A 12,577-nucleotide genomic window follows, 5' to 3' on the forward strand; every position below is an offset into this window, starting at 1 on the left:
GTGGGGTGGGAGGAGGTATTGTTTCATATTCTCTGTGTATATATAAAGTCTGCTGCAGTTTCCACGGTATGTATCTGATGAAGTGAGCTGTAGCTCACGAAAGCTCATGCTCAAATAAATTGGTTAGTCTCTAAGGTGCCACAAGTACTCCTTTTCTTTTTGCGAATACAGACTAACACGGCTGTTACTCTGAAACCTGTCATTATGCAAGGCACTGCATTTAGCCGTATGGAGTGGAAATCTATCAACTGCATGAAAAAACTTGCACAGATACAGACAGACATCATCTTCCTTTCCAAATGCAAACAGATGGACATCGTACCAAAAGGACTGAAGGTAAAAAATCCATTACAATCTACATACCACACAGACTATGCTGACAGCTTGTGCCACATGCTCTCAAAGAAACTGCGGAATCACCTGATCAACATCCTCTACAGCAAACAGGGAAAGATTAAGAATGAGCTCTCAGAACTGGATACTCTCATAAAAAACCAACCTTCCACACAAACTTCCTCGTGGCTGGATTTTACTAAAACTAGACAAGCCATTTACAACGCACACTTTGCTTCTCTACAAAAGAAAAAGGACACTAAACTTTCTAAACTACTACATGCTACAAGGGGCCACAGCAATGGTTCCCTCAACCCACCTAGCAATATTGTTAACCTATCCAACTATACTCTCAGCCCAGCAGAAGCAGCTGTTCTATCTCGGGGCCTCTCCTTCTGCCCCTCCACCCCCATGAACATGATACAGTTCTGTGGTGACCTAGAATCCTATTTTCGACGTCTCCGACTCAAGGAATATTTCCAAAATACCTCTGAACAACATACTAATCCACAGAGGTCTCCCTACCAACACTACAGAAAGAAGGATTCTAGGTGGACTCCTCCTGAAGGTCGAAACAGCAGACTGGACTTCTACATAGAGTGCTTCCGCCGACGTGCACGGGCTGAAATTGTGGAAAAGCAGCATCACTTGCCCCATAACCTCAGCCATGCGGAACGCAATGCCATCCACAGCCTCAGAAACAACTCTGACATCATAATCAAAAAGGCTGACAAAGGAGGTGCTGTTGTCATCATGAATAGGTCGGAATATGAACAAGAGGCTGCTCGGCAGCTCTCCAACACGAGTTTCTACAAGCCATTACCCTATGATCCCACTGAGAGTTACCAAAAGCAACTACAGCATTTGCTCAAGAAACTTCCTGAAAAAGCACAAGATCAAATCCGCACAGACACACCCCTGGAACCCCGACCTGGGATATTCTATCTACTACCCAAGATCCATAAACCTGGAAATCCTGGGCGCCCCATCATCTCAGGCATTGGCACCCTGACAGCAGGATTGTCTGGCTATGTAGACTCCCTCCTCAGGCCCTACGCTACCAGCACTCCCAGCTACCTTCGAGACACCACTGACTTCCTGAGGAAACTTCAATCCATCGGTGATCTTCCTGATAACACCATCCTGGCCACTATGGAAGTAGAAGCCCTCTACACCAACATTCCACACAAAGATGGACTACAAGCCGTCAGGAACACTATCCCCGATAATGTCACGGCTAACCTGGTGGCTGAACTTTGTGACTTTGTCCTTACCCATAACTATTTCACATTTGGGGACAATGTATACCTTCAGATCAGCGGCACTGCTATGGGTACCCGCATGGCCCCACAGTATGCCAACATTTTTATGGCTGATTTAGAACAACGCTTCCTCAGCTCTCGTCCCCTAAAGCCCCTACTCTACTTGCGCTATATTGATGACATCTTCATCATCTGGACCCATGGAAAAGAAGCCCTTGAGGAATTCCACCATGATTTCAACAATTTCCATCCCACCATCAACCTCAGCCTGGTCCAGTCCACACAAGAGATCCACTTCCTGGACACTACAGTGCTAATAAACAATGGTCACATAAACACCACCCTATACCGGAAACCTACTGACCGCTATTCCTACCTGCATGCCTCCAGCTTTCACCCTGACCACACCACACGATCCATCGTCTACAGCCAAGCTCTGCGATACAACTGCATTTGCTCCAACCCCTCAGACAGAGACAAACACCTACAAGATCTCTGTCAAGCTTTCTTACAACTACAATACCCACCTGCGGAAGTAAAGAAACAGATTGATAGAGCCAGAAGAGTTCCCAGAAGTTACCTACTACAGGACAGGCCTAACAAAGAAAATAACAGAACGCCACTAGCCGTCACCTTCAGCCCCCAACTAAAACCCCTCCAACGCATTATTAAGGATCTACAACCTATCCTAAAGGATGACCCAACACTCTCACAAATCTTGGGAGACAGGCCAGTCCTTGCCTACAGACAGCCCCGCAACCTGAAGCAAATACTCACCAACAACCACATACCACACAACAGAACCACTAACCCAGGAACTTATCCTTGCAACAAAGCCCGTTGCCAATTGTGCCCACATATCTATTCAGCGGACACCATCACAGGGCCTAATAACATCAGCCACACTATCAGAGGCTCGTTCACCTGCACATCCACCAATGTGATTTATGCCATCATGTGCCAGCAATGCCCCTCTGCCATGTACATTGGTCAAACTGGACAGTCTCTACGTAAAAGAATAAATGGACACAAATCAGATGTCAAGAATTATAACATTCATAAACCAGTCGGAGAACACTTCAATCTCTCTGGTCACGCAATCACAGACATGAAGGTTGCTATCTTAAAACAAAAAAACTTCAAATCCAGACTCCAGCGAGAAACTGCTGAATTGGAATTCATTTGCAAATTGGATACTATTAATTTAGGCTTAAATAGAGACTGGGAGTGGCTAAGTCATTATGCAAGGTAGCCTATTTCCTCTTGTTTTTTCCTCCCCCCCCCCCCCAGATGTTCTGGTTTAACTTGGATTTAAACTTGGAGAGTGGTCAGTTTGGACGAGCTATTACCAGCAGGAGAGTGAGTCTGTGTGTGTATGGGGGTGGGTTTTTGGAGGGGGGTGAGGGAGTGAGAGAACCTGGATTTGTGCAGGAAATGGCCTAACTTCATTATCATGCACATTGTGTAAAGAGTTGTCACCTTGGATGGGCTATCACCAGCAGGAGAGTGAATTTGTGTGGGGGGGTGGAGGGTGAGAAAACCTGGATTTGTGCTGGAAATGGCCTAACCTGACGATTACTTTAGATAAGCTATTACCAGCAGGACAGTGGGGTGGGAGGAGGTATTGTTTCATATTCTCTGTGTATATATAAAGTCTGCTGCAGTTTCCACGGTATGTATCTGATGAAGTGAGCTGTAGCTCACGAAAGCTCATGCTCAAATAAATTGGTTAGTCTCTAAGGTGCCACAAGTACTCCTTTTCTTTTTGCGAATACAGACTAACACGGCTGTTACTCTGAAACAACACAGATAATTGCATAGACAGAACTATGCATTTTGCATGTGCAGCTACAAGTTATGCCTGCACAATTACCTGTTCACAACTCTTAATAAGTACATTAAAAATGTATCCTATCTTGTGCTTCAGCTAGTAAAAGATCATCTTATTTTCCTTTTACAGATCATTAGTTCTTTCCACTATACGTCTGAGAATAACTTGGTTTTTGTTCATTTTAAAATGTTCTGATTTTATGGAAGGTTAGGATTTAACTAGATTGTAGCTAGTCCAGGCACAACCTGCAGAACACCTAGAACAGTGGTTCTCAATCCGTGGGCCACATGCAGCCCAATTAGCAAACAGCTGCAGCCCAGCTGTGTGCTAAAGACTGCCTGACCCGCACAATGGGGTCCAGGGTCCTGGCTGCCTGGCCAGGCCCCATGCACCGGGATCAGGGCTGCTGCCCGGCCTTGCACAGCAGGGTCCTGGGGCTGCTGCACGGGGTGGGCCTGGGGCTGGGGCTGCCGCATGACGGGGTCTTGGGCTGCCACCTGGCCTTGCATGGCAGGGTGTGGGGTCTGGGGTCCCTGCCGCCTGCCCTACACTTCCACTTCTGGCCCTCACTCTGTAGAGGGGAGTCTCTGGATGGGGGAAGAGAGGGGCACTGGGCATAGGGGTCTGTGGAAGGGTTGGGGGAGCGCTGTGGTTCTCAACCTGCAGCCCAAGTAACACACTGTTGGTCGCACATGCAGCCCACAATGATAAATAGGTTGAGAACCGCTGACCTAGAACATGTCTAAATTAAAAAAAAAACAGATAGGAAAGACAGATAGATAAACCAACTTGATCCACAGAAAGGCCAACAAACCAAAACATGTGCATACATTCCTCCCAGCACCTCAATCAAACCCCACCCACAACCCTCCCCCAATACCCAAAGAGTGAACTCTTGGCCTCACTGAAGTCTATGGGAGTACTGATATGGACTTCAGGGGGGCAGGACTGCACCAGCTGTCCTTATCAACATGCCCTTGGGAAAATTCCTTGCCAAACCTTACTCACAATTCACACATTTCTTCATCATCAGGTTTTAAGTATTCACCTATTCATCACTAGGCATATCTCCTCTATCACTGTTCCCCCTCATCTGAGATTACTTAAAGAATAACACAATTAATAAAGGATACATTAGAGCCTGATTCTGAACCCAGCTAATGTTTAATACTGCTGCATATCTTGTAAGATCTGTCAAGGGTACTATAATATTATAGATAGGTTACATTCACCCACATAATAGATCAGAATTTGGCTTTGAAATGTGAAGTTGATCGCATAGATCGCTTATGTAGTGGACATAAGTGATGATTTTAGTCTATCATACTGCAATTTCCATTGACAAGATTGCACATTGGAGGCATTGGCAAGAAAGATTTTCAAAACTTTAGCGTGTCAGAAATTTAAGCATACACACATGAAAAGAAAACATTAACAAATTCAGAAAGGGATGACATACATCTATGTTTCTTTTGTCTAAAGAGAGTGTTGCAATCATGGTGGTCATGCAGTTTCCTCCCAGGCTGTCTCTGAGCACCGAAGTCATCACAGAGTTCCTGTAGGGAATGTGAGATCGATGTTTCTCTGCTAGGGCAATTATTACCTGAAATAAGAGCAGCAATACATGAGACTTTTAAATCTGCACATGTATGTACCATATGCACAAGAGGAGGAAACACCTATCCTGCAATCTGAGGCCCTGATGTTGCAAAGACTTATGCACATGTTTAACTTTAAGCACAAGTATCTACTACTCATACACACATGTATGTCTTAACAGGACAAACAAAAGTGGATTTCATTGTGTTCTAGCTTTGCTTTGCAATTTCTCAGCAAAAAGGAAACTGGGACACATGATAAATTTATAATCTTACTAATATAATCTTACTATAATCTCACTAATATAACAGCAACTTTCATGAAGAACTAAATTAAATTAATAGAAGGTATTTTCCTCTAGCCTACTACTAAGTTGAAATGTAGACATTCCCAAAGTAAAGGCTTCCTTTACATAAAAAAAGAAAATCAGATATTTTCAAAATCCCATTGTTCTCTTCATGGGGCTTGTTCATGTATTTTTGTAACCTCTCTTGAAACGTGTGCATGTGGAAAAAAAACCCTCTAAGGCTAGATACTGTGTAATGTACTGCTGGAAAAATATAAAATAAGACATAGTTCAGTTTAAATACAGATATATAGTCAAAAAGGAAATGATACACCTACCATTCTTGATTCTCTTGTCAGATATTTACATTAAAAGATTTAATTATTACAAAGTAGCAAAGATTCCATGATGGTGTGTGGTGGTATAAAGGTTTTTATTGGTAAAAATTTGGCATAGTTCTATCCCCACAAATAGTGAAGCCAGGAGTCAATTATGCAGATGACAACACAAAATATAAAAACATACATCATCACATATTTTGTTTATATGAAAAAGTAATTTTAAAATGTTGGCGTGTTGATTTTTATTAATTATTATTATAATTAATAATTATAATCTATTACCTCTCCCCAAGAAGCCCAAGTTCCTTATTACCATTAGTTTTATGGTAGCAGACTTAGATGGGCAAATAGCATTCATTTTAATACTTTTAAAAACTATCTTAAATCGCTTTTCTAGATTTTAAGATTAAGTACCTTGCAATCTAATAGAAGTAACTAATTTTATTATTAATATGACAGAAGTTCCTAGAATCCCCATTTTGTTAGGAAGTGCCTGCGCATATACACATAATAACAAACAGTCCCTGCTGCAAACAGCTTATGCTCCAAACAGGCAAGACAGGCAAAGGGTAAGAGGAAGGAAGTATTATCCCCATTTTATAGATGGGGAACCAAGGAGAAATTCAATAACTTGCTGAAGCTCACATCGGAAGTCTGTGGCAGAGCTGGTAACTGAACCCAATTCTCTCAACTCCCACCGTAGTCCTTTAACCACAAGATCATCCTTCTTCAGCAAGTTGTAAGAGACTTTTGAGTATAAATAGGACAATCTGGAGGGCAGAGAAATTAAGGGCTTGTTTACACAAACAATTAGTTTGCAGCAAGCTGAGGTGTGAATTTATTCTGCACTAGTTTGCCAACTAAACTATCTGTGTGGACCCTGCTGATGAACATTAACAGTTTGTTAGTTTGCTTTGATCTAGTCCTCTTTGACATAGGACTAGACCAAAATGAACTAATGATCCATTACTACATGACAGCGATGTTCATATGGACAGTTAGTGCATGGCAGGGTGGTGCGGGGGAGATTCACATTGCATCTTGTCGAGAACTAAATGTTCATGTAGACAAGCCCAAGTGACTTTTAGAAGGTCACACGAGATGTCTTTGGAAAAGCCAGGAACTGAACTCAGGTCTTTTAAGGTGCAGTGTGATGCCTTAACCACAAAATCATCCTTGCCTTTACACCATTACAAAGAGGACATTTCCATCTCTTCAGTAATAATGCAAATGCCACTAATACAGGATTGCAATTTGTCATCTTGGATCACTGTAGTTTAAGGGAGAAAGTTTGCATATTTGAGGAGAAAGAAACATTTGACACTTTTTAAAATATATATGTATATATTTTTTGACACGGCAGCTGTCTAAAATATATTCTAAAGTGTGGAATATAAAATATAGGCCTATATGATATAAACCAATGAGCAAAGAGCAGGTGAGGATTAATACAGGTTCAAAACAAGCCCCTGAACCTGCAAAAACATAACTTTATTCACATGAGCAGCTTTATTAAAGCCAATGGGAGTATTTATATGCATAAAGTTGCTCACATGTGTAAGTGTGTGTACAGAATCAGGGCCCAAGGGCAACAATTAAATCAATGTAAATAAATCATGAACTTGAAGGGGACCAGGATAAGGAACTAAATACAGAGTTCATCATATGGATATTCTCACTATATTGGTTTATAGAAATTATATGCTATTGATCATGTAATAATATCCCATATATTAAACAACTTCTTTTCTGCAGCCATGTGATAAATTATAGAACCATATATTAATGAATATCTATCCTGGATCTTGGGTCAAAGTAATATGGAGATGGGAGGGAATTTCACATTTGGGGTAAAAGGAGGAGACATTTTTTACTTTTTTTTTTCTTTAAATGGCGGCTGTTTGAAAGCTGTTTATCAGTCTGGAATGTTAGTAATCTTGGTAGCGATGGATTACAAGGAAGAGTACTGGTGGGATAGGTTTCAGAGTAGCAGCCATGTTAGTCTGTATCCGCAAAAAGAAAAGGAGGACTTGTGGCACCTTAGAGATTAACAAATTTATTTGAGCATAAGCTTTCATAAGCTACAGCTCACTTCATCAGATGCATGCAGTGGAAAATACAGTGGGGAGATTTTATATACACAGAGAACATGAAACAATGGGTGTTACCATACACACTGTAACGAGAGTGATCAGGTAAGGTGAGCTATTACCAGCAGGAGAGAAAAAAAACCTTTTGTAGTGATAATCAAGGTGGGTCATTTCCAGTAGTTGACAAGAACGTGTGAGGAACAGTAGGGCGGGAAAATAAACATGGGGAAATAGTTTTACTTTGTGTAATGACACATTCACTCCCAGTCTTTATTCAAGCCTAAGTTAATTGTATCTAGTTTGCAAATTAATTCCAATTCAGCAGTCTCTCGTTGGAGTCTGTTTTTGAAGTTTTTTTATTGAAGAATTGCAACGTTTAGGTCTGTAATCGAGTGAACAGAGAGATTGAAGTATTGAAGTGTTCTCGACTGGTTTTTGAATGTTATAATTCTTGATGTCTGATTTGGGTTCATTTATTCTTTTACGTAGAGACTGTCCGGTTTGGCCAATGTACATGGCAGAGGGGCACTGCTGGCACATGATGGCATATATCACTGGCTGCCAACTAGACATGGAGCCATTGATCACTATCTGTTGAGCCCGACAATCTAGCCAACTTTCTATCCACCTTATAGTTCATTCATCCAGCCCATACTTCTTTAACTTGCTGGCAAGAATACTGTGGGACCTCCTGAGGTCCCTTCCAACCCTGATATTCTATGATTCTATGATCACAGTGGTAGATGTGCAGGTGAACGAGCCTCTGATTGTGTGGCTGATGTGATTAGGCCCTATGATGGTGTCCCCTGAAGAGATATGTGGACACAGTTGGCAATGGGCTTTGTTGCAAGGATAGGTTCCTGGGTTAGTGTTTTTATTGTGTGGTTGCTGGTGAGTATTTGCTTCAGGTTGGGGAGCTGTCTGTAAGCAAGGACTGGCCTGTCTCCCAAGATCTGTGAGAGTGATGGGTCGTCCTTCAGGATAGGTTGTAGATCCTTGATGATGCGTTGGAGAGGTTTTAGTTGGGGGCTGAAGGTGATGGCTAGTGGAGTTCTGTTATTTTCTTTGTTGGGCCTGTCCTGTAGTAGGTAACTTCTGGTACTCTTCTGGCTCTGTCAATCTGTTTCTTCACTTCAGCAGGTGGGTACTGTACTTGTAAGAATGCTTGATAGATATCTTGTAGGTGAGACGAACACCTACAAAGGCTAGCCTGGCTCAGCTCTCTCCTGGGCAGCAAGGAACCACACCTCCTCACTCCCTTTGGGAAAAGCTCTTGCAGGGAATTAGTCCAGCCGTGGGAGTCTTCCTCTATGGTCTTGGTGCAGGTACAAATAAACACAGTGACCCAGGCCCTGGGTCAGGCTGGAGCTCTGGTGAGTCAGGTGCTCAGGCCCTCAGGCAGGGGCTGAGCAACAACAGTATAAGAAGGATGTGGAAAAATTGGAAAACGTCCAACAGAAGGCAACAAAAATGATTAGGGGACTGGAACACATGACTTATGAGGAGAGGCTGAGGGAACTGGGATTGTTTAGTCTGCGTAAGAGAAGAATGAGCGGGTATTTGATAGCTGCTTTCAACTACCTGAAAGGGGGTTCCAAAGAGGATGGATCTAGACTGTTCTCAGTGGTAGCAGATGACAGAATGAGGAGTAATGGTCTCAAGTTGCAGTGGGGGAGGTTTAGGTTGGATATTAGGAAAAAACTTTTTCACTTGGAGGGTGGTGAAACACTGGAATGCATTACCTAGGGAGGTGGTGGACTCTCCTTCAGTCATAAATATAAAGGGAATGGTAAACCCCTTTAAAATCCCTCCTGGCCAGAGGAAAAATCCTCTCACCTGTAAAGGGTTAAGAAGCTAAAGGTAACCTCTCTGGCACCTGACCAAAATGACCAATGAGGAGACAAGATACTTTCAAAAGCTGGGAGGAGGGAGAAAAAAAAGGGTCTGTGTCTGTATGCTGCTTTTGCCGGGGACAGAACAGGAATGGAGTCTTAGAACTTTTAGTAAGTAATCTAGCTAGGTATGTGTTAGATTACGATTTCTTTAAATGGCTGAGAAAGGAACTGTGCTGAATAGAATGACTATTCCTGTCTGTGTGTCTTTTTTGTAACTTAAGGTTTTGCCTAGAGGGATTCTCTATGTTTTGAATCTAATTACCCTGTAAGGTATCTACTATCCTGATTTTACAGAGGGGATTTCTTTACTTCTATTAAAAGTCTTCTTGTAAGAAAACTGAATGCTTTTTCATTGTTCTCAGATCCAAGGGTTTGGGTCTGTGGTCACCTATGCAAATTGGTGAGGATTTTTACCAAACCTTACCCAGAAAGTGGGGTGCAAGGCTTGGGAGGATTTTGGGGGGAAAGATGTGTCCAAACTACGTTTCCCAGTAAACCCAGTTAGAGTTTGGTGGTGGCAGTGGAGATCCAGGGACAAAGGATAAAATTAATTTGTACCTTGGGGAAGTTTTAACCTAAGCTGGTGAAAGTAAGCTTAGGAGGTTTCATGCAGGTCCCCACATCTGTACCCTAGAGTTCAGAGTGGGGGAGGAACCTTGACACCTTCCTTAGAAGTTTTTAAGGTCAAGCTTGACAAAGCCCTGACTGGGATGATTTAGTTGGGGATTGGTCCTGCTTTGAGCAGGGGGTTGGACTAGATGACCTCCTGAGGTCCCTTCCAACCCTGATATTCTATGAGTATAGTAACAGTGAGCTCAGGCCCTAAGTTCCAAAGGGCCTGGGAGAGGGGGAGACTACCACCCACGAGTAGGGTGGCAGGGGGGACGCAGGCCCTCCCACTCCACTGCGTCCTAGCCCAGGGCCCTAGCAGTGGCAGAAGACCTGCTGCTGAGTCAATGGGGATCCTGGCCGCAACACACTGACATGGGTTCTGGCAGTGCTGCAGCCAGACTAGGGTCAGCTGCCCCCAGGCTACTTCCAGACTCCCCCTCTTGAGGTATCTGGGTCAGGGTGGTGTCCTCCGCGGGGGTCCAGCACCATGGGTTCCTCGGGATAGCTGGCCAGGGGTAGACTCGGCAACTCCTTCTGGTAGCTGGCGCAGGGCAGGCTTGGCACCCTCTCCGGGTAGCTGGCATGGGGTAGGCTCGGCACCTCCTCTGGGTACCTGGTGTGGGGCAGGCTTGGCAACTCCTCCGGGTAGCTGGCGCGGGGCAGGACTGGCCAGTTCTGAGGTCTTCCGCAGACCACTGGGCTTTCCCACTCACGAGCTAGGCTGGAGGCATCTGGCCTCCCCAGCGGCTGCTTCCCCACTGAGCCCTGAGGTCGGGCCTTTCTACTTCTGGGCCAGTGCCTGACCCTTTGGGGGGCGGGCTCAGAGTTCCCTGGTTCCGCCCATTCTGGTGTCTGGAGGGATTCGTCTCTCTCCAGGGTGGCAGGGAACCACACCGCCTCACTACAGACCTGTTCCAAACCACTAATCATTTTAGTGGCCCTTCTCTAAACCTTTTCTAATGCCAGTACATCTTTTTTTGAGATGAGGAGACCACATCTGTATGCAGTATTCAAGATGTGGGCGTACCATGGATTTATATAAGGGAAATAAGATACTTTCCGTCTTATTCTCTATCCCAGAGTTTCCCAAACTGTGTTCCGCGGAACACTGGTGTTCTGTAAGATGTGAATAGGTGTTCCGTGAAAGAATCTAGAATTTAATTTTGACTCTTGCACTTGATTTTTGTACTACTTTATACGCGCTTTCAAGTTAGAAATTGTTAGTTCAAGTTGTTTTAAATTTGTATTTTTGCTTTGTTTTATAAAATGAAATATATTTGAGCATAAATAACGCAATTTTTTATTTGAAAACCACATGACTACAAAATAATAATATGAGTGTTCCATAATAGACTAAAAAGTGTTCCGTGGCCAAAAAAAGTTTGGGAAATGCTGCTCTATCCCCTTTTTAATGATTCCTGACATCCTGTTTGCTTTTTTCACTGCCGCTGCACGCTGTGTGGACGTCTTCAGAGAACTATCCAAGATCTCTTTCCTGATTAGCTGTAGCAAAATTAGCCCCCATCATATTGTATGTGTAGTTGGGGTTATTTTTTCCAATATGCATAACTTTACGTTTATCCACATTACATTTTATTTGCCATTTTGTTGCCCAATCACTTAGTTTTGTGAGATCTTTTTGAAGTTCTTCACAGTCTGCTTTGGTCTTAACTATCTTGAGCAGTTTAGTATTGTCTGCAAACTTTGCCACCTCCCTGCTTACCCCTTTCTCCAGATCATTTATGAATAAGTTGAATAGGATTGCTCCTAGAACTGACTCTTGGGGAACACCACTAGTTACCCCTCCCCATTCTGAAAATTTACCATTTATTCCTACCCTTTGTTCCCTGTCTTTTAACCAGTTCTCAGCCCATGAAAGGATCTTCTGACTTATCCCATGACAACTTAATTTGCATAAGAGCCTTTGGTGAGGGACTTTGTCAAAGGCTTTCTGGAAATCTAAGTACACTATGTCCACTAGATTCCCCTTGTCCACATGTTTGTTGACCCCTTCAAAGAACTCCAATAGATTAGTAAGACATGATTTCGCTTTACAGAAACCATGTTGACTTTTGCCCAAAAACTTATGTTCTTCTGTGTGTCTGACAATTTTATTCTTTACTATTGTTTCAACTAATTTGCCCAGTACTGACGTTAGACTTACCGGTCTGTAATTGCTGGGATCACCTCTAGAGCCCTTTTTAAATATTGGCATTATATTAGCTATCTTCCAGTCATTGGGTACAGAAGCTGATTTAAAGGACAGGTTACAAACCATAGTTAATAGTTCTGCAATTTCACATTTGAGTTCTTTCAGAACTCTAGGGT

The 12,577-nt window shown here is 43.1% G+C and overlaps 1 protein-coding gene across 1 annotated transcript in view; it reads right to left on the minus strand.

Annotated features, from left to right (window-relative positions):
- KIF6 (kinesin family member 6) overlaps positions 1-12,577 on the minus strand; it is a 283,991-nt gene that overhangs the window by 175,674 nt on the left and 95,740 nt on the right. Inside the window, exon 8 of the mRNA XM_077812187.1 lies at positions 4,886-5,029. Within this exon, the coding sequence (XP_077668313.1) occupies positions 4,886-5,029 (144 nt within the window). The remainder of the gene's footprint in view (positions 1-4,885; positions 5,030-12,577) is intronic.

This window comes from Eretmochelys imbricata, chromosome 3 (genome assembly GCF_965152235.1).
Source record: "Eretmochelys imbricata isolate rEreImb1 chromosome 3, rEreImb1.hap1, whole genome shotgun sequence".
NCBI lineage: Eukaryota > Metazoa > Chordata > Testudines > Cheloniidae > Eretmochelys > Eretmochelys imbricata.